Below are 25727 nucleotides of genomic sequence, written 5' to 3'. Positions count from 1 at the left end.
GTGGCACTTTGTAACGTGCTCTCTGTCGGAAATTTCTGTGTCCGTATAGCCATGTTTACCTCCCAGCATCCCTCCCCTAGACTTAGGATCTTCTCAGTGGGTTTACTGACATCACCATTTCACCGAAGACAAACCACCCCAAGCTGTGCACACCAGACAAGTGGGGTCTAGAGAAAGAACGGAAGACAGAGACAAGCATCAGAGTAAAGCCAGGTTTCTATCAAGACACAGGACCTTATATACTAAATGCCACATCCGGAAACGTTTCAATCTTATCCACCTCCTGAACACAGGGATATAACCGAGAAAGGGATGTCGATTAAACGGCAAATCTTGTTGCACGGGGCTGAAACAGGTCTAAGTTGCATAATTACTAGTTTATGACAGTGATTAAGCCATGGAGGTGGAAAAGGGCCTAGGGCTAGGAAATCAGGTTGCAGGCGAGAATCCTTCGCCTCAGACCTGCTGGTTCCCAAGGCAGCAAGCAAGTGCAGCTCCAGGGTTAGACGGTGACCTGGAAACCACAGCTCCCACGTACAGAATGTGATCAAGAGTCTCTGGGGTCTCTTCTTGTTCAGCCTTCAGGGCAGGTGTCTTCTAGACGGAGCCTATTCAGCAGGTGTAAAGATGGCAGGGGGAGACAGGTGGGCTGGAGGAGAGGGGATTTATCTTCGGGGCACCCACCCCCCAGGAAGACAAAGGCCAGATTAAGACAAAAGAGAAAGTCTGGGGCTTCAAGGCATGCGGGTGTGCACTTGCCTGTGGCGTCCGGGTCGCCGCGTGGCCTAGGCCAGCCGGTCACCTCGCCTCTCGGGGCCTCAGCTCTCCTCTCTGAACAGTGGAGGCGGTGACAACGTCCACATCATGGGGAGGGCGCGAAATTCACAGGAGCCGGCGGACTGGGGAGGCGTTCGGACTCCTGCAAGGCTTGGATGGAGCAGCGTCACGATTACGGTCCCGGGGAGCGGCAGCGCGGACCCTGGGCAGCGACGCGGCCGGTGCGCTGCCCTGGGTCTCCACCCGAGGGCTGCCACCCTGCAGGCCCACCCTCACCCTGGCGCTCCAGAAAGTTCAGCCTCTGGCCCGGCCCACCAGCTCTGCTTCCCAGTTCCCACCCCGCCGACTTCTCACTCACCTCCCAGCCGCGGCCGGCAGGAGCCGCATCTCTATGGTCGACCGGCAGCTGGAAAAGCCTCCCGAGACTCCCTTTGTGCGACCGCCCCCCGGCCCAGCCGCCTCTAGGACCTCCGGCAAATGGCGGCCCCTCTAGCCAGCTCCTGGGAGCCGGCCGAGTATTCTATGGTTCCCTCTCCGGGTTTCTGATGGCCCCCGCTGGGAAGTCCGAGACTCACCATCGAGAGCACGGGGCTAGAGCGGCACGGAGGTCCGGTGGGTGTGGTGGGAAGTAGATGCCAGAGCTCGGGAGCTGGCCGAGTCGTGCTGTCCTCCCCACCCACGACCGGGGGTGAAACCATCGAGAGGAGGGGCCAGAGAGTCATGGCGGTAAGGGGGCGGGGAGAGGTTTCTGCGAGCCACGCTGCTGCAGGCACGAGGCTGGCGTGTCCCGGGAGTTCGGGAGGGGACTTCTGGATGTCCAGCGTGGGCCAGGAGCGGGCGAGGCTTTGTCTATGGCCTTCCATGCGTAGACCTGTTGGAATTCTGCATCCTGCTGAGCTTCAGCGGAGGTCACCGCTGTCCAGGCACCCGCAGGCCTGGCGCAGAGCCAAGTGGCGGGGGAGGGGAGGGGAGACGACTTCACCCCTATTCCCTCGCTGTCTTCTGAAATCAGACCTATGTTTAATGGGGGGTGGGGACAGGAAAACCTATGGAGGAAGTAGCAGGTGACAGGACTTCAGTTGGAAGGACGAAGGGAATATGAATGGACATCGCAGCCTAGAGAACGGCTTGATGAAGTAGGAGGGAGGCTAGCCCATAAGGGAGCTTTAGGAGCTGTGCCGTGTTGTGAAAGAACTTGAGTGTTCACCTCATGCGGGCTTGTTTGGCGATCCAGCCACTGCAGGCGTTGGAGTAGGGAGAGCGAGCGATCGGAAGCAGGTACTAAGGGGAAAAAATCTGGACCCCCTGTGAAGACTTTTAAATCCCCCCCCCCCTTTTACCAGAGCATTGTCCAGCTCTGGTTTATAGTGGTGCTGGGGATTGAACTTTGGAGCCTCGGGCATGAAAGTCTTTTTGGCATAACCGTTCTGCTATCTTCCCAGCCCTATAGCCTTTTTTTGAAATAGGCGGTGGAGATGGAATAAATGCCGTTTCAAACCCTGAAATTAATTTTATTTTATTTTCCTTTTTGTTGACCTTTTTTGTTGTTGTTGTTATTGATGTCATTGTTGTTGAATAGGACAGAGAAATGGAGAGAGGAGGGGAAGACAGGGGGAGAGAAAGACACCTGCAGACCTGCTTCACCGCCATTGAAGCGACTCCCTGCAGGTGGGGAGCGGGGGGGGGGGGGGGGGCCCTCAAACGGGGATCCTGGGGATCCTTATGCCGGTCCTTGCGCGCTTTACCTGCTGCGCTACCGCGGACTCCCTGACATAAATTTTAAGTCAGTTCAGGTGGGAGATAATAAAAGGTTAAGCAGGGGGACTCTGCACAGGGATCCCAGTTCTAGCCTCTGGCTCCTCACCTGCAGGGGAGTCGCTTCACAGGCAGTGAAGCAGGTCTGCAGGTGTCTTTCTCTCTCCCTCTCTGTCTTCCCCTCCTCTCTCCATTTCTCTCTGTCCTATCCACAACAACGACTACAACAATAAAACAACAAGGGCAACAAAAGGAAATAAATAATTTTTTTTCAAAAGGTTAAGCAGGACATTAGGAATTACGCCTACAAAGAAGATGATATTTGAAGGCTGCCTCACAGGGTCACAAGGCATGGGGATACTGACAGATCAGAGAAAGAGAAAAGCTTCACATGCCCACCTTACTCCAGCCAGTGGATATGAACAGGGTCATGAAGGGCAGAATGGGACAGGGGACCAGGAGTCTCAACCTTTGCATCTCATCACTGTCCCCAGGGCACAAAGCAAGGATGTGGCAACACACAGGGACACTGCCTGCTACCAGTTTCTACAGCACCATTTCCTGAACTAACCTGCCTTGCCTTGTCTCTGCTTCCATCCCTAGTGTTTGAAATTGTCTCCAAGTCTGTGAAGTTCTGTCTTTCCGTGCAAGATGCCCCTCTCAGACTTTGTTCTGGCCCTAAAGGACAATCCCTACTTTGGGGCTGGATTTGGGCTGGTGGGTGTGGGCACAGCTCTGGCCCTGGCCCGGAAGGGTGTTCAGCTAGGCCTGCTGGCATTCCGGCGCCATTACATGATCACCCTGGAAGTCCCAGCCCGTGACAGGAGCTATGGCTGGTTACTAAGCTGGCTGACACGCCACAGCAGCAGAACGCAGCACCTTAGCGTGGAGACTTCATACCTCCAACATGATAGTGGGCGCATCTCCACCAAGTTTGAGTTCATCCCCAGCCCTGGAAATCACTTTGTCTGGTAAGTTTGGGGGGAGTCAAAGAGGAGATGGGGAACTGGGTTTGATCCCCTAGACTCACTCCTTCTGACCATTCTCCAGGTATCGGGGGAAGTGGATCCGAGTGGAACGAAGCCGGGAGATGCAGGTGATCGATCTGCAGACAGGCACCCCTTGGGAATCTGTCACCCTCACCGCCCTGGGCACTGACCGCAAGATTTTCTTCAACATCCTGGAGGAAGGTGTGGGGGGGGGGTTTGAGGGGGGGCTCAGGCAGGCTTCCAGAGATGGGTTGCCAGGTGGGGGCATCTGACATCAGAGGGAAAGCAACTTGGAGAAGAGTGCTGGTGGGAGCTGGGGGCCAGAAAGCAGCTGTTGGGGTCCAGCCCTGCCTCCTGCATGGCAGAGAGGAACTTAACAAGTGTGTCCCATGTCATGTGTCTCCTGTTACCCACCCCAACCCCCAGCTCGGGAGCTAGCCTTGCAGCAGGAGGAAGGAAAGACAATAATGTACTCGGCTGTGGGCTCCGAGTGGCGCTCCTTCGGCTACCCCCGCCGCCGCCGACCTCTGACTTCTGTGGTTCTGGAACAGGGTCTGGCTGAGAGAATCATCAAAGACATTCGAGAATTCATCGATAACCCCAAGTGGTACACTGACAGAGGTGAGAAGCAGTGGGGACAGACGGGCTTGGCAAGGCTGTTTGATGTGTTAAGTGCAGGAGGAAATGAATGGTCTTGGTGGCCTATGGGGTGAGTATAAATCTCTGGGACTCAGCTTCCAAAGAAACATTGTGGAACTGGGGAGATAACATAATGGTTATGCAATGATCCTAGGTTCAATCCCCAGAGCCACTATAAGCCAGAGCTAAGAAGTGCTCCGGGGAAAAAAACAAACCTTGAGGGGGCCGGGTGGTGGCACACCCAGTGAAGCGCACATAGTATGAAGCACAAGGACCCAGTTTGATCCCTTGGCTCCCCACCTGCAGGAGGGGTCACTTCACAAGTAAAGAAGCAGGTCTGCAGGTGTCTCTCCTTCTCTCCCCGTCTATCTCCCCATCCTTCTCAGTTTCCCTCTGTTTGAGCCAATAAAGTGGAAAAAAATGGCCACCTAGAGCAGTGGATTGGTATGCAGGCACCAAGCCACAGTGATAATCCTGGAGGTAAAAAATAAACAAAAGGAAACGTCTGTTGAGGATGACATCCTCCAGCACCAGGGTCCTCCGTCTTCAGTGGGTACCAGGGGCCACGTGCTTGATAGTTGCAGGTCTTTTGACACCCCCCACCCCTCTGTCACCAGGCATTCCCTACAGACGAGGCTACCTGCTCTATGGGCCTCCCGGCTGTGGGAAGAGCAGCTTTATGTGAGTAGAGTCAAACCTTTTTCTTCCTAAAGTTTTGTGGGTTTTTTTTTTTGGATGTGTTGTAAACAGAAATTATGGGGGGAAGAGGAGTAGAGAGGGAGAGAAGAGAAAAAGAGACACCTGCAGCTCTGCTTCACTTGTGAAGCTTCCTTCCCCCTCTGCAGGTGCAGACTGGTGGCTTGGACCTGGGTCCTTGCAGATGGTAACAAGTGCGGTCAATTAGGTGCATCACCACTCAGCCTCGAGTCAAACCTTGAACTAGTGAAAAACCAGGCCAGTGGGCTGCTAAGGGAACCTGTGGGAAGCTGGGGCCAGGACACACAGGAAACATGAAGATGGATAGCAAGATGGCTAGGTCTCCGAGACAGACCTCATGGCAGGGGGGGAGAGCAGGGGGAGCCTGGGACAGACCTGCCAGCCTCTCGAATCACCTCCCACCCTCCACAGCACGGCCCTGGCCGGAGAGCTGGAGCACAGCATCTGCCTGCTGAGCCTCACGGACTCCAGCCTCTCAGACGACAGGCTCAACCACTTGCTGAGTGTGGCCCCCCAGCAAAGTCTGGTGCTTCTGGAAGACGTGGATGCAGCGTTTCTCAGCCGAGACTTGGCTGTGGAGAGTGAGTGGGGGGAGGGTGAGAAGGCTTCTAAGGGAGGGACAGTGGGAGAAAGAAAACACAAGTTCAGATTGACTGTGAGGAGGGGGCCTGGGGCAACAGGCAGAGCCCACAAGAGGCACTAAGGAAGGGAAGGAGGTGAAGAGAGGATGCTGATTTGAACTCGGACCAAGACCAGCCCTGCTTCCTTCTCTGCCTCCCTCCAGACCCCGTGAAGTACCAGGGTCTAGGTCGCCTCACCTTCAGTGGACTGCTCAATGCCTTGGATGGTGTGGCGTCTACTGAAGCCCGTATTGTGTTCATGACCACTAACTACGTTGACAGGTAAGGAAGAGGGAGCAGAGAATCAGGAGATATATCACCTACACCTTAGTATATGTGAGGCCTGGGCTGCAAGCCCTGGCATCACGTAGGAGCACCATAGACAGAACTGAGGAAGCTCCTTAGGTGATGGAGCTGAGGTATCGGTCTCTACCTCTCAAATATTTGAGTTAAAGGATGACCAGGCAGTGGCGTATCAGACTGAGCACACATGCCTACGATGTTCAAGGAGGACGCAGGTTCAAGCCCCGGATCCTCACCAGCAGGGGAAAGCTTCACAAGTGGTGTCTTTCTCCCTTTTTCTCTCTCTCTTCCATCTCTTGATTTCTGTCTATCCAATGAGTAAATAGAATATTTTAAAAATTGAAGAATAGGACAGGGGAAATAGTGTAATGGCTATGCAAATAGCGTTCATGCCTGGGGCTCTGAATTCCCTGGTTCAGTTCCTAGCACCACCATAGTAACACAGAGCAATGCTCTAGTCTCTTTCTCCCTGTATCTCTCTCATTATTATTATTATTATTTAATTTGAAGAAAAGTAAAAAGGGGAGGGGCTGCTCATCAGGGGATGAAGGTTCTGAGAAAAAAGGTTCTGAAAAAAAAGACTTAAATGCCTGAGGCTCCAGAGTCCCAGGCTCAACCACAGGCACCACCATAAGTCAGAACTGAGCGGAGCCAGGCAGTGGCGCACAGTGTGCAAGGACGCACGTTCAAGCACCTGGTCACCACCTGTGGGGGGGGGAGGCTTCACACGTGGTGAAGTTGAGCTGTAGGTGTCTCCCTATCTCCCCCCCCCAATTTTTCCATGTCTCTATCAAATATTAAAAGTGTTTTTAAAAATGGCAAAGTATACTTTTAAAATTCGACATTTAGGGAGGTTGGGTGGTGGCATACTCAATTAAGCACACACATTATCATGTGAAAGGACCTGGGTTTGAGCCCCAGCATCCCACCTACAGGCAGGGGAATCTTCACAAGTGGTGAAGCTGGTCTGCAGGTGTGTCTCTTTCTTTCTCTCTCCCCCTCCTCCTCTCTCCCTCTCCCAACCCCCTCCATCCTATCAAAAAAAAAAAAAGTAAAAAAAGTTCAACATTCAGAAATAAAACAGGGTAGTGCCTCCTGGTGCTTTGGGAAGATCAGAAGAGTTCAGAGAGGAGCATCTGTCTTGGGATGCAAGTGATGTTGGTTCCCGAGACCATTCTTCTGCCTTCTCTAGGCTGGACCCTGCCCTGATACGCCCCGGGCGAGTAGACGTGAAGGAGTACGTGGGCTACTGCTCACACTGGCAGCTAACACAGATGTTCCAGAGGTTCTACCCAGGACAAGCGCCATCACTGGCAGAGAGCTTTGCAGAGCGTGTGCTCCAGGCGACCACCCAGATCAGCCCTGCCCAGGTGCAGGGCCACTTCATGCTCTATAAAAACGACCCTGTGGGAGCAATTCACAACACTGAGTCTCTGAGGTGACAGCCAGACTGTGCTCTGGGTCAATAAACACCTGCCACACTTATCGATGGTCTCTGACACTCATCCCTCCCTCCCCGGGTCTGTGTGAAATTCAGGGGTGCACAGACACCCACACAGAGCAGACAAAGAGGGGAAGAAGAGGTGTCAAAGGACCTGGAAGAGAGTCACCTAGAAGCATCCACACCAAATGCATCCTGTACAGCAGGTGCTCAGACAACATGGTCTCTAGGATGGTTTCACTATAAGGTCAAGGGGGGAGAAAAGGATTCTTTACTGGGCTAGGAGTTTTCCTGCTAGTACTCCCACTTTCCTCCCAAATCTGAAAGATGTGCACATGAGGCCCACTAGTTTGTCTAAGTCCTAGACTGAACCAGCTTGCCCCGTCAAGAGTGCTAGTACAGCCTCCCGCCTTGTGTCACCCAGGATGTCAACCGGAACAAATAGGCTGGAAAATGAAATGAACTGATTACAAGTCACCACTTGAAGTTGGAAATGTTAACAGGTCTTAGAAATACGGTGCTGCTTTTGTCACCACAAATGTGGCATCGGAATTCAATTTGGTTATGCCACCCAGCCTGTGCTAAGATTGGTTTTGCTGTGTGTCCTGTTGTTGACAGCTTGCAAGAACCTGTCAGCAACATTAAGTGAGGATTTACTCTATAGATATGTACATCATAGTACATATCTATGGTGCAGCACGATAGTTCACACATTCTGCTTACGTGCTGATGTCCATTAGCTTTCCCTGAAAAACTCAACCCTTCTTCACCCAGACCCTGATCCCTGGAGGACAGAGTTCAGTGCACAGCTGGCAGCTATTCTGCCAACCCCCCGTCTTGTTAAGAATTCCCAGGCCTGGGGAGTCAGGTGGTAGTGCAGCAGGTTAAGTGCACATGGCCCGGTTCAAGCCCCCTGCTCCCCACCTGCAGGGGGGCTGCTTCACAAGTGGTGAAGCAGGTCTGTAGGTGTCTTATCTTTCTCTCCCCATCTTCCCCTCCTCTGTCCATTTCTCTCTGTCCTATCCAACAACAACATCAATAACAAAAATAATAACTACAATAATAAAACAAGGGCAACAAAAGGGAATATTGAAAAAAAAAAATTCCCAGGGTTGTACTGCATAGATGAGGCACTGCTAGGCAAAGAATGCTGAATGAGGCAAATCTCTTTATTGTCTCCCTCCCACCCAACTCCCTGTCCCCCCACAGTATTGCTAGGAACCATCCTCAGACTCCACGCTCAGGGGCTCCCTCCGACTACCAGGCCGGTAGGTTCCCCGGCCCCGAGGCAGGCGGGGGTAGGAAGAACCTGGTGTCCGACTCTTAGAGCGCTCCCAGCGGGCACAGTCCCGAGTCCTGCGGGGCGGGGCACCCTGCCAGCTGCCAGGCCCCTTCTCTTGGGGGGGACCTTCCACCCCTTGGTTATGGGACTCCGGCTTTAGGTCCATGGGCTCCTTGAGGGGCCTCTCAGGTGGTGGCAGTTCCTGGGTGTCACTGGGACCTTTGGGGGCACTGTACCGCCCCCCCTTCAGGTGCCTCTGTTCTGGTGGTCTCCAGGGGCCCCGACTGGCACGGGGGAGATTGAGTGGTGCTTTCTGGGTCTCGCCCAACTTCTGAGTGGTTCCCGTCCCTGGAATCTTCTCACACATATACTGGGAGGCCACAGGCAGAGGAGCTGACAGAGTGGGTTGGGCCACCAACGGGGTAGACAATTCTGTGGCCAGGGCACTGGGAGGCTGGGCTTCTCCAGAGGTGTTTATAGCTAACTCGGGCTCCAAAGGGGCAGACGGCTGGGAAGGAGAGGAGGGAAGGCGGCTCCTTAGAGCAGGGGGCTGCCAGCTCCTCCATTGAGCCAACCACACTCCTGTACCTTCCCAGAGGGAACAGCTCCCCCAAGACTGACTGGGGGGGGAGGCTTTTCTCACCTGCTGGAGGCTGATGAAGTAGCGGTTGCGCTCAGCCTCCAGGTCAATGATGCCCCCCCTCTCCTGCTGCCGCTGGTAGAGCCGCTGGCGCTCCTCTTGCTGGCGCAGAGTCTCTGCATCGGGCTGGTACACTTCCTGCTCGGGGGCGGGGGGAGGGGGAGCAGAAAGGCAGGGAGGAGAGCCTTGTGCTTTGAGGACTGCCCCAGGGTTCTTAATAAAGGCTCTCAGATTGGACTCCCGCTCACAGCAGGCAACATCTGTCCCTGCCCAGATAATGCCATGCTTCCTGGCTGACTAGAAGGGAGCTCCCTTACCATGGACTGTTGGGGTTCAGGAGCTGCTTTCAGTGATGCGAGGTCGTACACCAGGGGTTCTCTGCACACCGGACACTGCACACCAGCAGCCTTCTAGAGACGGGAGGAACCACATCCCACTGCCCAGCCAGCCAGCCAACCCCAGTGGGCTTAGAGGGCACGGCTTGGGCATGGCTACCTGTAGGGGCTGGGAAGCAGTTTTGGGTCCCCCTCCAAAAAAAAAAGCTGCATACACTGGGGTTAGATGCAAACCAGAAGGCCCTTTTACTTTGGGCAGACATGAGCTTGCATCTATCTCAAAGACTATACCCATGACCCTGAAGAGGTCAAGAGCCCTGTGGGGGGAGGGCCAGGAAAAGAGGTACGGGCAGGAGTGCCCAGGGAGGGCCAGGGGCGCATGTCCACCTGCTTGGGCTCAGTGTGCAGCCGTTCCTGCTCCTGCCCTCGAGCCTCCAGCTCATGCTCCATGTGCTGGATGTATCGCGCCAGGCAGTGGCAGTGGAAGTAGTGATAACAGGCTGTCTTGGTGAAGGCCTCCTTCTCCTGCAGGGAGAGTGGGGGGGGGGCCCTGAGCCAGCACTCTCACGAGCCCCCCACTGCCCACCCAGTGGCCCCGGAGAGAGCCTCACCTTGAAGCCATAGAGGCAGATGACGCACTGGCCATGGGGAATGTTGTTGTCGGTGAGGATTTCCTTCCCTTTCTGGGGAGAGAGGACACTGCTCACTTGGGGAGACAGGGCAGGACCTGGGTGCAAATCCTGCCTGCCCCGGCCAGCCTGCAACCCCATGCACACCCTCTGCCCTTGGGAAAGCTTGCTCTGCGTGGACTCTGTTCTCGTCCCTGCTTGTCCTCCCAAGTCTCACTTCTCTGCTCACCACCTCTAACAGATCCTGAGCATAAAAACCATGTATCTGACAAAAAAGTTTAATTAAAATGTCTTCCAGGAGGCCTTTATTTGTGTACAGACAGAAACTGAGAGGGAAGGAGGAGATAGGGAGGGAGAGAGACATCTGTAGCACTGCTTCACCACTTGGAAAGTTGGGAAAGGTGGTGCCCTGGGCTGGGCAGTGGTGCATCAGGTTAAGTGCACTTGTTATCATGAACAAGGACCTAGGTTCAAGCCCTGCTGCCCACCTGCAGGGGGGAAAGGTTCACAAGTGGTAAAACAGGTCTGCGGGTATCTTCCTCTCTCATTCTATCTCCCCCTTTTTTCTCTGCCCTACAATTTAAAAAAATAATTTAAAAGCCCATAATTAAGTAAATAGTGGCGGTTGGGAGCAGTAGAGTGGTGCATGCACTGAGCCTCACCCAGAGATAACCCTGGTGGCAAAGAAAAGAAAGAAAACAAGACAGTATTTTGTGTGTGGACACACATTTAATTCAATTCCAGTATTTCAGACAAGTGATAGCACACTCTTTAATTTTAGATAGGGAGAAATAGAGGAGAAAGAGCAAGGGAGAGACAACACAGCACCACTCTACCATCCATGGTACCACCCGTGGCACCAGGGCATGAATCCAGGGTTCTGAGCACCTTAAGGCATGAGCTTCATGGTGAGTTCTAAACTGTGTGCTTTTAATTTCAAAAGAAAGGTGTCTGTGCATATTAACTTGTAGCTCTAGGTGATACTATATGAGTGTTCCACCCTCAACAGAGTAGAAAGTAGGTCAGGTTTTTGTTTTTTCATCAAACCACTGCTCAGTTCTGACTTTCGATGCAAGGGATGGAACCTGAGACATTGGTGCCTCAGGCAGGAGTGTCTCTTTACATAACCATTATGCTATCTCCTCTGCTCACACTAGTTTTTTTTTTTTTTTTTTTTTAAGACTTCTATTTATTTATTAATGAGGAAGATAGGAGGAGAGAGAAAGAACTGGACATCACTCTGGCACAAACTCAGGACCTCATGCTTGACAGTCCAAAGCTTTATCACTGCGCCACCTCCTAGACCACTCAAACTAGGTTTTTAAAACCCCACAGAGGGAGTCAGGCGGTAGTGCAGTGGGTTAAGCACACGCGGCGCAAAGTGCAAGGACCAGCATAAGAATCCTGGTTCGAGCCCCCGGCTCTCCACCTGCAGGGGAGTCAATTCAAAAGTGGTGAAGCAGGTCTGCAGGTGTCTTTCTCTTCACCTCTCTGTCTCCCCTCCTCTCTTCATTTCTCTCTCTCCTATCCAACAACGAAGACAAACAACAATAATAACTATAACAATAAAACAACAAGGGCAACAAAAAGGGAATAAATAAAGACAGAAAAGAAAAGAAAAAAAATCCCACAGAAACCAGAGCACTATTCCTGCCATTATGAAGTGGTATTTGCTTTTGCGCCAGGCAAGACTGCTGCTCTGCAAGATACACACTGATAGTGAAATCAGGAGACAATTTGGGAAACTGAGAGCGAGCACTGTATTTTGGGGAGATGTTTCTCAAACAGAAGAGAATCTCATCTTTCTCAATTTATTCAGGTCTTATCTAAGCGAGGATTAAATGAAAGGCTCTAGAGATAATTAAGCTAGGGGCCAGGTGGTGGTACACCTGGTTGAGCGCACATGCTATTATAATGCACAAGGACCCAGGTTCAAGTCCCTGACACCCACCTGCAGGGGGGAAACGTCACAAGTGGTAAAGAAGTGCTACAGGTGTCTCTAGCCTCCCTCTGCCTTCTACTCCCCTCTTGATGTATCTGTTTCCACCCAAAGAAAGGTAATTAAGCTCCTCATCCCAAGGCTTCCCTTTGGAGAGACTGCCCTAGCTTACAAGAGGCCATTCCTTTAGTCTAGCACCCCCCCCCCCTTTACCTCAATGAGTTCATAGAGCATGGCAGTGCCCAGTCCTGTAGTGGCCACATGGCTCAGCGCCTGTGAAATCCTGGAGGAAGAGGACCAGACCAGACATTAGGCCAAGGCTTTGTCCTCAGCAGACTGAACTATACCCTGCCTTGATTAGCCCCCAACTTACTTGTGGATCTGTTCATCTGAGAGTCCGCGGGGGTTCCTGATAGAGATCTGGGGCACCTCGTGGGGATACTTGTGAGTGGAAGTAAGAGGTTACTGCTTCAGTGGTCTGCCCAGCGTGTCACCTCCCATTCCCCCTCTTGCTTCCTGAGCAGGGACCTCACCTGCGCCGGGACCTGGAGCACCAGAGTGAAGCAGACATACTGGGAATCCTGGTCCTCTGCAGTGGCGGGGTGCAGAGTGATGTAGATCTCCCAGGGTGAAGATCTGGGGGTGGGGGGACACCAAAGGGAGACCTGGGGTATGACTAGGCTGAAGGGGGAGCAAAAGCAGGTGAAGGAAGTAAGCACAAGGCTCCTGCTTTTAAGGAATCACAGGAACAGCCTTAGTCTACAGGGAACATTACATCAGAACCAAAGCTCAGTGTCTTAAGACCAGACTATGTAGGATAGTCTGTCTCGTTATTAAGGGGCCTTCTGCCCAGCCCCTGGTTGAATACGTACCTGTCATCACCTTTAACCACCTGTAGTTCATCCAGGTAGATAGACTCGAGCACCTCAACTTCAGAGGGAAGGACCCTAGGGAGACAGGAAGACTGGCTCAGCAACACAGCTCTCCCTGGGAAAGCTTGGCAGGGTCTAAGGCAGGCAGGCTTTCAGGAAGATGACAATCTGCCTTATCAAGCTCAAGAGAAAATGTTTCCTGAAGTCATCAAGGAGTTAGGTAGGAAGCATAAACAGAACTATAGAAATCATTTCTGCCAGCAAAGGAAACAGGTTCCCAGTGGGGTGAGGTAAGAAGCCCACATTTCAAGGTTTAACAGAAGCAGAACTGGGACCAGGCCAAGGTTTCTGGACTCAGTGTCTCAATCTCACAGCACATGCTGGTGGAGCCTTAGCGGTCACCTGATATATAATGTCCACTTACTAGCATCCTGGTAATCAACACACTTCCAGGCTGTCTCTGTTCCATGGTTCATATGGATTCTAGTGCCCTAGCTCCATATACTGCTGATACCAGGCACCCTAACAAGTCACAAAGGATCTATCGATGACCCAAACTAAACAATTCTAGGTGGTATAAAAACGATGGTAGTAAGACTCAACCGTCCTGGAGTTAGTTAACTGACATTGGACTTTTGGGCATGAGGTTACCAGTTTGATCCCTAGCAATGCAGGGGTACTCTGGTTCTCCCTCATGTTAATAAATTATTAGGGCTGAGTGGAGGTTGAATGCACATTACAATGTGCAGGGACCTGGTTTAAAGCCCCCAGTCATCACCAGAAGGAGGGAAGCTTTACGAGTGGTGAAGCAGTGCTGCAAAGTCTCTCTGTCTCTCTTCCTCCTTATCTCCCCCTTCCTCCTCTTGATTTCTGGCCGTCTCTATCTAATAAAAAAAAGATAATAAAAATACAAAAAAAAAAAAAAAAGGTAACAAGCACAAATATAAGCACACACTAGCTAACATGAGTTTGGGAATCTCAGAGCACCGCAGGCTAGTGTCTGATTATCACTATCCTCTGCATGGCTCAAAGCCTTTCACAGAATCCTAAAGTTCCCCCTGAACAGTGGTAGGGAGCTGTCACAGTGAATAATGTGTTAGATCCTCAACATGAGGTCCTGAGTTGGATCCCTGGCAACACATGTACCAGAGTGATGCTTTGATTCTCTCTCTCCTCATAAATAAATAAAGGTTTGTTTTTTAAAAAATTAAAGTTCCCCTGAACAGTTTGGAAAGAACACACTATCTAGTTTCAGTAAAGGCTGGCAATGGCTAGACTCCTTGAACCAATGAAACACTAAAATGTATTCTACATTAAAGCCCTTCGAGTGCATGTGTGTAATTGCCAGGGCTTCACTGCTCCAGGGAGTTTTTTTTTTTTGGTACCAGAGAACTGCTCAGCTTTAGCCTCTGATGGTACAGGAGAACGAACCTGGGACTTTGGAGAATCAGGCAAGAGAGTATGTTTGCATAACCACTATGCTATCTCCCCCGGCCTCCAGAGAGACTTTTTCAAAAAGAGATACTCAGAAGGAAAGACATCACAGTGCCTGAAGTGCTGGGTTCAAACTTGGGTTGCAGACATTACAAAGAAGGCACCCTCCAAGGTGAACCAGCACATCTTCCTTTAGAATTTATTATTTTTTAAATATTTATTTATTCCCTTTTGCTGCCCTTGTTTTATTGCTGTGGTTATTATTGTTGTGATTGATGTCATCGTTGTTAGGACAGAGAGAAATGAAGAGAGGAGGGGAAGACGGGGAGAGAAAGATAGACACCTGCAGACCTGCTTCACCACCTGTGAAGCGACTCCCCTCCAAGTGGGGAGCTGGGGGCTTGAACCAGAATCCTTATGCCGGGTCCTTGCACTTTGCACCACGTGTGCTTAACCTGCTGGGCTACTGCCCGACTCCCCCAACACATCTTTCTATACTTTCCTCACTCTAGCTGTCACTTGAACCCTGGATGGGAGGCTTGGGATAGGATGGTGATAAGGTGAAGAAGGATAAAAAGAAGAAAAAGATGTGAATAAGTGGGAATGCAGTATGTCCTAGAATTAAAAACACAAGGTTTGGCGTGAAGCAACCCAGATTCTTCATCCTCATCCACTGTTTGGCAAATGACTTTTACCTCTGCAGCCCTCACCTGCTCCCCTCAGAATCAATGATGGGGGCTGGCAGTGGCATACCCGATGGAGCGCCCTCCTTAGCAAGCACGAGCACCTGGGTTCAAGCTCCTGGTGCCTTCCTGCATGGCGAGGCAGTGCTACAAACCCCCCCCCCCATCTTCTCCTCTCGATTTCTTTCTGTCCTGTCAAATAAATTGAAGAGGAGGCTTGCGTGTTACAAATCTACCTGCAGTCTTCTCAACTTCTCTATGAGATACATGCCACACACACCCCCTTTTTTTTTTAAGCAACCGAGGACACTGACTCACAGAGAAGCTAGGTGCTCTACTCAGCATCCCACAGCTAATAAACGTGAAGCAAACCCACACTTATCCTACTTCTCAATCCCGGAGTCCTTCCAAATCCTGGCCTCTTGTTAAGAATGCTTGACAGGAGGACTGAGAAAGGCTTTTTGTGATGTGTACAACTTTATTCAGACAAATCCTTATTAATACTGCCGAGGCGGGAGCCGATTGAGGAGCGCCTTGGAGGCAGTAGGGCAGATCCAAAGGCAGAAAGGAGTACGGGAAGCTGGACAGGCCCCGGGAAGTGGGGGGGGAGATGGGGGGGGGGTTCTGATGATCCACTCCCGAGACCCTGAGCAAGTCCACTTCACGAGTGGAGAATGGGACGGGGTGAGGCCAGAGGAGAGGGGCCGAAGCCAGCTAAGGTGAGGCCCTAACAGGTCTGGTCGACGCAGATGCTTCCTGACTAAGATCAGCGCCCCTCCACCCACCCGCCTCCCAGCCCCAAGGTTCTCTAAGGGAGAGATGTCAGCGTCTCTGCCATCGCCCGCCCCCTCTCCGTCCCCGATGCCCACCGTACAGAGGATCGGCGGCTATCACAAGCTCCTGCCCCTAAAGTTACCAGTCCTCCTCCCCAGCAGCTGCCGACGCAGACATCGCCATATCCCCTCCAGTCCACAGCCGGAACCGGAAATGCTCTTGGGAAAGTCGGATGCAAATCGAGAGAGACGAGGAAGGCCGCTAGCGGCCGTCTCTAGGCAACCGGTGACTCCGGGTCCTTAGTGGGTCCTCTGGGTTTGTGTGCCCTAGGAAGTGCCTAAGGGTGGGCCACCGCCCCTCGCTCGCCTCGGAACGCCGCTGTCTTTGGAACCTCTGACTCGTTTCTCGGAGAAGAACTGAAGAGAATGGGCCTCTCAGGAGAGCGGAAGCAGGGATGGAGGGGAATTTTAAGACAGGCAAAATCCGCAGGCAGCCTGGAGAGGCGGGGCTGAAGGACAGGGCTGGCGTCCCTCGGCCCGAGGAGCTGGAGCTCCTTGACTGGGGTGAGAGGGGTCTCGGGTCTGCGAAGCGCGCGGGCCGGGGCCTCGGGGCGGGGGTGCAGAGGAGGCTGACGAGGGCAGGAACCTGGGGGAGGCTGGAAGGGGTGTGGCCGGGTGGGCGAGGCTGGGTGGAGGGGCGGAGTCGGATGGGGGAGGCTGGGCGGTAGGCGGAGCGAGCCGAAGGGGGTGGTCGGGGTACGGGGGAGTGAAGTGAAGTGGGCACGAAGTCGGGTTCACGGGTTCAGGGACAGGAGGTAATTGCGGAGGAGGGAGAAATGCACGAGACGTTCCATTTGCTGTATGTCAGATCTTTCCATCCATCACACCCTACTATGTTTCTGAGGCTTAGATTATTGTAAAAAAAAAAAAAAAAAAGAAGAGCCAGATGAATCTGCCTTTATGATGAATGTCAATGTTTTGATTGGGAAGTAATGGGCAAATTATTGATAAAGACCGTAAAACCGAAAAAAAAAAAAGAAAAGAGAGAAAGCAAGACGACTAACATTAACCTTTCTTCTAAGCCCCGAGCCAAGCCTCCCAGATGTTTGGAACTGTCCCCGGAGTTGTATCCCTCTACTACCTTCTCTGCCTCCTTCCTTCTGAACGACGCTGAAACCTCAGTCATGGAAAAGTACCACGTGTTGGAGATGATTGGAGAAGGCTCTTTTGGAAGGGTGTACAAGGGTCGAAGAAAATACAGTGCTCAGGTGGTGAATGGTGCTATCTCTTGGGTGGGATTCTCTACCCCCAACTCTGGTGGGAAATGAGACTAGAAGGGAAGCATTCACACTGACCAGTGTTCCTAAAGCACTCATTCCTTCATACTTGACCTTATCGAGTATGGCCTCTGAAGCTGGATTGCTTGTTGCACCACTTTCTAGCCTTAGAACTACGGCCAAGTTACTTAGCCTATCTGTCTATGTCCTCGTCTATGGGATAGAGAAAACAAACAAACAAACAAAAGTATTTGGGTTTTGAGGGTTGATGTCACACTGAACTCCAGCTAGTGACCACACTGACTATTACTACTACTGTTATTATTTGATAGACCATGCAGAAAGAGATCAGCTACTTGGGTTCTTCCCTCTAGGCAAGCTAGAGGCAGAAAGACAGACAGGAAGAGACCATAGCACCAAAACTTCCTTCAGTACAGTGGGGGCTGGGTTTAAATCTGGTTCAAGTACATGGCAAAGCAGTGCACTGAGTATTTTGTTGGCTCTTCCCTCTTCATTGTTTTCAAGTCCTCATTCTCTCTCTTTTTATCTTTATTTATTGGATACAGACAGGCAGAAATGGAGAGGAAAGGGGGTGATAGTGAAGGAGAGAGACACCTGCAACCCTATTTCACCTCTCGCAAAGCTTTCCCTTTGCAGATGGGGGCCAGGGCCTCAAACCCAGGTCCTTGTGCATTGCAATATGTGCGCCCAACCAGGTGTGCCACCACCCTGCCCCTCAAGCCCTCTTTCTCCATCTGTAAGGAGGAATCTTCATGAGCAGTGCTGCAGATGTCTCTCTTCCTCATTCTGTCTCTATTAAAAAAGAAAGAAGGAAATGATTGCTACTAGAAAACAGTGGAGTCATTTCTGTAAGCACTGAATCCCAGCCAGAACCCTAGTAAAAATAGAGGGAGTCGGATGGTACCATATTGGGTTAAGGGCACATGGCACAAAGCACAAGGACCAGAGTAAGGATCCTGGTTTAGAGCCCCCCCCCCTACCTGCAGGGGGAGTCGTTTCACAAGCAGTGAAGCAGGTCTGCAGGTGTCTATCTTCCAATTCCTCTGTTTCTCTCTGTCCTATCCAAGGGCAACAGAAATGGGAAAAATGGCCTCCAGGAGTAGTAAATTCATAGTGCAGGCACTGAGCCTCAGCGATAACCCTGGAGGCAAAAAAAGAAAAGAGTGTGTGTATGTGAATCTATATAGTAGTGGCTTTTTCCTCCAGGAGTATGAATTGGGGGGGGGGAGGTAGGACTAGGGTAATATGAACAAAGTATGTTGGGGGGGAGGTGGTGGTGCACCTGATTGGGTGCACAAAACAACAGGGCACAAGAACTTGGGTTCAAGCCCCTGGTCCTGCAGGGGGAAAGCTTCACAAATGGTGAAGCAGGGCTGTCTACCTCTCCTCTCTGTTTCTGTCTCTATCCAATAATAAGTTTTAAAAATTAAAAAAAGAAAGTGTAGCAGGAGTTGGGCGGTAGCACAGCGGGTTAAGCGCAGGTGGCGCAAAGCACAAGGACCAAAGTAAGGATCCCAGTTCAAGCCCCTGGCTCCCCACCTGCAGGGGAGTCGCTTCACAAGCAGTGAAGCAGGTCTGCAGGTGTCTGTCTTTCTCTCCCCCTCTCTGTCTTCCCCGCCTCTCTCCATTTCTCTCTCCTATCCAACAACAACGACATCAGTAACAACAATAACTACAACAATGAAAAACAACAAGGGCAGCAAAAGGGAAACTAAATAAAAAAGGAAGTGTACTGGGAGACGAGCAGTTATAATGTGAATTGTTCAAATTCATCTAAAGTCTAAGTTGCAGAGTTCTGAGGCTTATGTTGTAGCCCTAGCCCTTTTCAGTAATGTGCTTAGGCCTTGACTCTGCTGTGTCACTGACAGGTGGTAGCCTTGAAATTTATTCCAAAATTGGGGCGCTCAGAGAAGGAGCTGAGGAACCTGCAACGAGAGATCGAAATCATGCGGGGTCTGCGGCACCCCAACATTGTACACATGCTCGACAGCTTCGAGACGGACAAAGAGGTGAGTTTAGACAGTCTGAAGTCATCCATCTCCGAGCACAGGGCCCTGGGAACTTCCCAGCCTCAGACACCTGGGACGGTAAGTGGCATCAGCTTTTCCCTGCAGGTGGTGGTGGTGACAGACTATGCTGAGGGCGAACTCTTTCAGATCCTGGAGGATGATGGGAAACTTCCTGAAGAACAGGTATACTCCTGCCTCTACTTCTCCCTGCCTGACATTTCTCCAGGGCTGATAGGAAGAACTGAGGGTACTGAGAACCTCCATTTTGAAGACTCCTACATATCCAGCTAGATGGGGCTAGGTGGTGGCACATCGGGTTGAGTACACACGTTACCATGTGTAAGGACCTGGGTTCAAGTCCCCAGCCCCCACCTACAGAGGGAAAGCTTCACGAGTGATGAAGCAGTGATGTAGGTATCTCACTGTTTCTCTCCCTCTCTATCTCCCTCTTCCCTCTCCATTTCTCTGTCTCTATAAAGTTTTTTTTTCTTACTGTGTAATTCCTTTTCTGCATATTAGTGGAAAGTTTTTTTTTTATGAATGTATGTAGAATATATAGAAGTGGTGTGGCATGGCAGTAAAGTTTGCTGACATTGGAACTAAAATTTCTGAATACAAAGCTTGACTTGTGGGGGCCAGGCAATGGTGCATCGGAATAAGCGCACATCAGATGAATTGCAAAGACCCGCACGAGGATCCCAGATCGAGCCCCAGCAATAACCCTGGAGGCAGTAAAAGAAAAAACAAAGAGCTTGCCTTGCCACTTGTTAAGTAGATCCTTTTAGGCAAGTTTCTTTTATTCATTTTTTAAAAATTGGGGGCCGGGTGGTGGCACACCTGGTTGAGCGCACATGATACAATGTACGAGGACCCGGGATCAAGTCACCAGTCCCCACCTGCAGGGGGAAAGCGTCACAAATGGTGAAGCAGGGCTGCAGGTGTCTCTCTGTCTCTCTCTCCCTCTCTGTCTCTGCCTTCCCTCTTGATTTCTGGCTATCTCTATCCAATAAATAGATAAAGATAATAAAACATTAAAAATATATTTTAAAAATATTCAGTAGTTATTTTAGTTAATTAGTTTTTGCTACCTGGGTTATCACGGGCTCAGTGCCTGCTCTACTTCACTGTTTCTAGCAGCCATTTAAATAAAGGGTGTGAGACAGAAGTAGAGAGGAAGAAACAGACAGAGGGGAGTCGGGTGGTAGTACAGCGGGTTAAGTGCACGTGACGCAAAGCACAAGGATCCTGGTTCCAGCCCCCGGCTCCCCACCTGCAGGGGAGTCACTTCACAAGCGGTGAAGCTGGTCTGCAGGTGTCTGTCTCGCCCTCTCTTTGTCTTACCCTTCTCTCTCTATTTCTTTCTGTCCTATCTAACAATGACATCAATAACAACAACAATAATAACTACAACAACAATAAAAAACAAAGGCAACAAAAGGGAAAATAAATAAAAAGAAAGACAGAGGAGAGACATCTGCATTACTGTTTGTTTATTTTTATATTTATTTGTTTTCCCTTTTGTTGCCCTTGTTGTTTAACATTGTTGTGGTTATTGATGTCGTTGTTGTTGGATAGGACAGAGAGAAATGGAGAGAGGAGGGGAAGACAGAAAGGGGGAGAGAAAGATAGACACCTGCAGATCTGCTTCACCACTTGTGAAGCGACTCCCCTGCAGGTGGGGAGCCGGGAGCTCGAACCGGGATCCTTCCGCCAGTCCTCGTGCTTTGCGCCATGTGCGCTTAATCCGCTGTGCCAGCATCCGACTCCCAGTAATGTTTATTTTATATAACCTTGGCATGAACTTAGGGCTTCATTCATGCAGAAAAAAAATAAAGAAACTGCTAAACAATTTGCCCCCCAAATTCAATATTTTCATTCTGTATCTCTGGAGAGAGTGGGAGGGAAAGACAGACAGACACTAAAACATTCTCTGGTGCTGTACAAGGTGCTGTCATGAGGTACTAGGGATTGAACCCAGGTCCTCATATACAGAACTAGTAAGGCTACTATTTCTCAGCCCTCTGGCTCCAAGTTATTATTTATTTGTTTGTTGTTTAACAGAGCACTGCTCAGCTCTGGTGGTAAGGAGACTTGAACTGGGTCCTCTGGTACTTCAGGCATAAAAATCTGTTGCACAAACCACTGTGCTGTTTTCTTTTTTCCTTTTATTATTATTTTTTCACTTGTGATGAATAGTGGGGTTATAATAGTGGTTGTAATATTACAGTGTATCCACACCACACCCACTACAAAACTTCTGTATCCCTACCCTCCCAACTCCCAGAGATAACCACCATAGTTGTCACAAGTCTTAGAAACATTTTGCTGCTTGCTTTGGTTTTTGTTGTTGTTGTTTTGTTCAAATTCATGTGTATCCAGTCTCTAGATTCACACATGAGTGAAGCCCTTGGTACTTTCATCTCTTTACTTATTTTGCTAAACATAATCACTTCCAGTTCCATCCATTTTGCCACAGTGCTATTTTCCCAGTTTCTCTGTTAGAGCTTCACTGTTTCAGGCTGACTTTTTCAGAGAGAAAGACATCACAACAGCAAAGCTTCCACCTGGTACACTCATGTGGTATATCAAAGGATCAAGACTGGGCTGCTTGCATGGCAAAGCAGGAGCCCCCCTCCCAGCTGGTGAGCTGTCTTGCCAGCCCCTGGCCTTAAAGATGCTAACACATAGGGAGTCGGGCGGTAGCGCAGTGGGTTAAGCGCACGTGGCACAAAGCTCAAGGACCAGAGTAAGGATCCCACTTCGAGCGCTGGGCTCCCCACCTGCAGGGGAGTTGCTTCACAAGCAGTGAAGCAGGTCTTCCCCATCTCTCTCCATTTCTCTCTGTCTTATCTAACAACAACAACATCAATAACAATAATAACCTCAACAATAAAAAAGCAAACAACAAAAGGGAATATATATATATATATATATAATATATATATATATTTATATATGGATACTGACACATAGTATTCAGCATAATCACATAGTATTGATGGTGTTTTCATTAGGCGCCCTTAGAGAAGGGCTGAGCCCTGTGCCTAAGGCAGACTTTGCCACCAGGACATGATTAGCAGTGGGATTTAGTTGAGCATTTTCACTAAGCATACTTGTTCTAGAGAGTTCCTCTGTATTCTAACAAGTAGGCTTTCATCAGGAGTTTTTTTCTTTTCCCTCCTCCTCCTCCTCCTCCTCCTCCATCTTCTTTTAAATAAAATACTTATTTACTTATCAGTGCTAGGGAGAACAGAGAGGGGCCAGGTGTGGTACATCTAGTTAAGTGCTCACATTACAGTGCTTAAGGATATGGGTTCAAGCCCCTGGTTCCCACCTGTAGGAGGAAGGCTTCATGAGTGGTGAAGTAGGGCTGCAGGTGTCTCTCCGTCTCTTTCACTGTATACAATAATAAATAAATTAAAGAGAGAGAGCAGAGGGAGTCGGGTGGTAGTGCAGCGGGTTAAGTGCATGTGGCGCAAAGTGCAAGGAAGGATCCCTATTGAGCCCCCAGCTTCCCACCTGCACAGGCGTCGCTTCACAAGCAGTGAAGCAGGTCTGCAGGTGTCTCTCTTTCTCTCCCCCTCTCTGTCTTCCCCTCCACTCTCCATTTCTCTCTGTCCTAACAGCAACGACATCAATAACAACAATAATAATTACAACAACAATAAAAAACAAGAGCAACAAAAGGGAAAATAAGTAAATACTAAAAAAAATTAAAAAAAAAAAAAAAGAGAAAGAGAGAGAGCAGAGAGAACAGCATCACTCTGGGGCACATGTAGTGCCAGAGATCAAACTTGAGACCTCATGTTTGTAAGTCACTGTGCCACCTTCCCCCACCAAAAAAAAAAAAAAAATCAGGACTTCTTATCACAACACTGTTTCCTCTGGGCTTTCATCATTATTTGTTTTATTTTGCAAGTTTGTTTGTTTGTTTATGTGAGAGAAAGTCAGGAAAGAGAACCAGAACATCACTCTAGCATATATGATGCCGGAGATTGAACTTGGGACCTCATGCTTCTAAGTCCAAAGCTCTAGCTGCATCATCATCCCCTGGGCCAGCCATCATTACTGTAAGTCATTGTCTTACTCATTTTGTCTGACTGCTAGTCCTGAGAAAAGAGATATTTGCCTTCATTTTCATAACCAAGTTATGTTGAATGCAACTAAATGCCTGATACCATTCTTAGCATTGCATCACTTTTCATACTCTCACAGTTAGTCCTTGCAACAGTATCTATCACAAGAGAGGTGCTGTCACATCAATTATTAAACTGGGAGGCACAATAAAGTTGTCCCAGGCTGGGGTGATAGCATAATGTTTCTGCAAAAGATTTTCAAGCTTGAAGGTCCAAGGTTCAATCTCCAGCACTATCATAAGCCAGAGCTAAGCAGTGCTCTGGTCGGTCTCTCTCTCTCTCTCTCTCTCTCTCTCTCTCTCGTCTCCAGGGTTATTTCTGGGGCTCGGGGCTTGGTGCCTGCACTGCAAATCCGCTGCTCCTGGAGGCTGTTTTTCCCCTTTTGTTGCCCTTGGTGTTTATTGTTGTTGTTGTTGTCATTATTATTGTTATTGCTGTCATTGTAGCTGGATAGGACAGAGAGAAATGGATAGAGGAGGGGAAGACAGAGGAAGGAGAAAGATAGACATCTGCAGACCTGCTTCACCACCTGTGAAGCTACTCCCCAGCAGGTGGGGAGCTGGGGCCTCGAACCGGGATCCTTACTCTGGTTCTTGCACTTTGCGCCATGTGTGCTTAACCCACTGTGCTACCGCCCATCCCCCCCTTTAATTCTTTTTTTAAAAATCTTTATTTATGATTGAATAGAGACAGAAAAATTGAAAGGGGAGTGGGAGATAAAGAAAGAAAGAGACAGAGAGATACCTGCAGCCCTGCTTCACCACTCTTAAAGATTACCCCCTGAAGGTGGGGACCAGGTCCCTACACACTGTAATAGGTGCACTTAGCCAGGTGCACCACTGCCTGGCCCCTGTGTATATCTCTCATTCATTAAAAAAAAAAAAAGTAATAAAAGAAAGTTGTCCCATGATCATACAGCAAATGAGACTTAGAAAATTTTAGGTCAGTGAATGAACAAACGAAAGAAATAACAAGGGAATTGAGAACTTAGGCAGGTTTTGTGTGCCACTGTAGAAGACAGGGAAAGAAAAGTATACTTCCGCAGAGCTATTAGGGAGGAGTCCGATGCCTGGCTCCTGCCTTGTGTCCATCCATCCATCCTTCTTTCCGTCCTCTCCTTCCTCCCTTCCTTCCTTCCTTCCTTCCTTCCTTCCTTCCTTCCTTCCTTCCTTCCTTCCTTCCTTCCTCCTGACTCTTTGTCCCCTAGGTCCAGGCCATCGCTGCCCAGTTGGTATCAGCCCTGTACTATCTGCATTCCCACCGCATTCTCCACCGAGACATGAAGCCCCAGAACATCCTTCTTGCCAAGGGAGGCGACATCAAGCTCTGTGACTTTGGGTGAGGAGTTTGACCTTTGGTCTCCTGCTTCTACTTCTGCAGGGAGTCTTAGGCCCCATGCTTGCTCAGGCTTCATTTTAGAACCTGAGCTGGAGACTGGGTCTTCTGTTTATGTCTGGGCTATCTCCCACAATGATAGGTTCACTCTGGTTGACTGTCCTCTTTGCATTTCCTTCCTGTGCTCTCCTGCAGATTCGCCCGTGCTATGAGCACCAACACCATGGTGCTGACCTCCATCAAAGGCACCCCACTCTATATGTCTCCAGAGCTGGTGGAGGAACGGCCATATGACCACACCGCAGACCTCTGGTCCGTGGGCTGCATACTCTATGAACTGGCTGTCGGCACCCCTCCCTTCTACACCACCAGCATCTTCCAGCTGGTCAGCCTCATCCTCAGAGACCCTGTGCGCTGGCCCTCCACCATTAGTCCCTGCTTCAAGGTAAGGAGCATAAGGAGGGGACAGCTTTAGCACCAGAAACCTCTCTCCCAATGCCCAGCGCTCTTTCAAAATCCCTTTTCTAGGTCAGGAATTGGATTTTGCGGTTACTAAATGAATGCTGAGCTGAGCCATTCAGCCTCACTCTGCTGCGACAGGGGCTTATTCTGGGATGGTGTTCTAAGGTGTGCCCAACTTGGAAGTAGCAACCCTCCTGGGGCCTATATTTTATCTTGATGTGAAGGCGATCACAAGACAGACAAATATTGATCCCTTTCCCATCCCTCTGTCCTATTTGTTTCCTACCACATCGATATTCTGGTGCTCAGGCAGATTTCATTCCTCTTCCTGAAAGAAGGAATCATCAGGGGCTATGAGGAGATAGCATGATGGTTAAACAAAAAGACTTTCATTCCTGAGGCTACAAGGTTCCAAATTCAATCCCCTGCACCACCATAAGCCAGCGCTGAGCAGTGCTCTGGTTTAAATTAAAAAAATAATAAAATTAAGGGAGTATCAGATATGCAAATGACCAGAGCTAGTGTGGCTGGTGCAGTAATTCTGGGCATGTGGCAGACATGGTGCTAAGTTATTATGGCTAATCCTCAGTAGGCTGGAGGAGAGAGGGTAGGAGGAAGAGGTGGCGGAGGAGAAAATTGACTTTTTTTTTTTAATTAAA

The 25727-nt window shown here is 50.1% G+C and overlaps 4 protein-coding genes across 12 annotated transcripts in view; 2 read left to right on the top strand and 2 right to left on the bottom strand.

The window, feature by feature from the left end:
* The window catches only part of ZNF142 (zinc finger protein 142), a 30406-nt gene extending 29101 nt beyond the window's left edge, over positions 1-1305 (bottom strand). The window contains exons 1-2 of one of the 2 annotated variants that reach the window (XM_016187027.2): positions 1136-1305; positions 760-927 (exon numbers count right to left, since the gene is read on the bottom strand). The gene's annotated coding sequence lies outside the window, so the exon portion shown is untranslated. The remainder of the gene's footprint in view (positions 1-759; positions 928-1135) is intronic. The other variant, XM_060193881.1, reaches the window with a different exon arrangement.
* A 69-nt stretch (positions 1306-1374) lies between these two features.
* On the top strand, positions 1375-7285 carry LOC103110698 (mitochondrial chaperone BCS1). Of its 2 annotated transcripts, none has more exons than XM_016186756.2 (8): positions 1375-1503; positions 3136-3503; positions 3583-3722; positions 3948-4142; positions 4778-4841; positions 5289-5458; positions 5662-5779; positions 6993-7285. In XM_016186756.2, the coding sequence occupies exons 2-8, from the start codon at positions 3184-3186 to the stop codon at positions 7240-7242; spliced, it is 1257 nt and encodes a 418-aa protein (XP_016042242.1). In that variant the 5' UTR covers positions 1375-1503; positions 3136-3183; the 3' UTR covers positions 7243-7285. The 2 variants fall into 2 exon arrangements, with proteins under 2 accessions (XP_016042242.1, XP_016042239.1); XM_016186753.2 differs by lacking the exon at positions 1375-1503 and adding an exon at positions 1515-2055.
* A 1102-nt stretch (positions 7286-8387) lies between these two features.
* On the bottom strand, positions 8388-16185 carry RNF25 (ring finger protein 25). Of its 2 annotated transcripts, none has more exons than XM_007519855.3 (10): positions 15972-16185; positions 12939-13013; positions 12600-12702; positions 12440-12507; positions 12280-12349; positions 10110-10181; positions 9886-10023; positions 9481-9573; positions 9167-9301; positions 8388-9031 (listed from the first exon to the last, which is right to left on the bottom strand). In XM_007519855.3, the coding sequence occupies exons 1-10, from the start codon at positions 16010-16012 to the stop codon at positions 8456-8458; spliced, it is 1371 nt and encodes a 456-aa protein (XP_007519917.2). In that variant the 5' UTR covers positions 16013-16185; the 3' UTR covers positions 8388-8455. The 2 variants fall into 2 exon arrangements, with proteins under 2 accessions (XP_007519917.2, XP_060049863.1); XM_060193880.1 differs by having other exon boundaries at positions 9481-9570.
* A 109-nt stretch (positions 16186-16294) lies between these two features.
* STK36 (serine/threonine kinase 36) overlaps positions 16295-25727 on the top strand; it is a 35321-nt gene continuing 25888 nt past the window's right edge. For 5 of the 6 annotated variants that reach the window (XM_060193878.1, XM_060193877.1, XM_060193876.1 and 2 more), the window contains exons 1-6: positions 16295-16392; positions 16911-17096; positions 18995-19135; positions 19241-19318; positions 24479-24609; positions 24802-25051. In XM_060193878.1, the coding sequence (XP_060049861.1) occupies positions 17013-17096; positions 18995-19135; positions 19241-19318; positions 24479-24609; positions 24802-25051 (684 nt within the window). In that variant the 5' untranslated portion in view covers positions 16295-16392; positions 16911-17012. Of the gene's footprint in view, positions 16393-16557; positions 16688-16910; positions 17097-18994; positions 19136-19240; positions 19319-24478; positions 24610-24801; positions 25052-25727 lie in introns of those variants that run through there. The other variant, XM_060193874.1, reaches the window with a different exon arrangement.

Source organism: Erinaceus europaeus, chromosome 7 (assembly GCF_950295315.1).
Source record: "Erinaceus europaeus chromosome 7, mEriEur2.1, whole genome shotgun sequence".
In the NCBI taxonomy this organism is placed as follows: domain Eukaryota; kingdom Metazoa; phylum Chordata; class Mammalia; order Eulipotyphla; family Erinaceidae; genus Erinaceus; species Erinaceus europaeus.
Note: the sequence above shows the minus strand (reverse complement) of the source record. Positions and strands in the feature narration are given on the sequence as shown.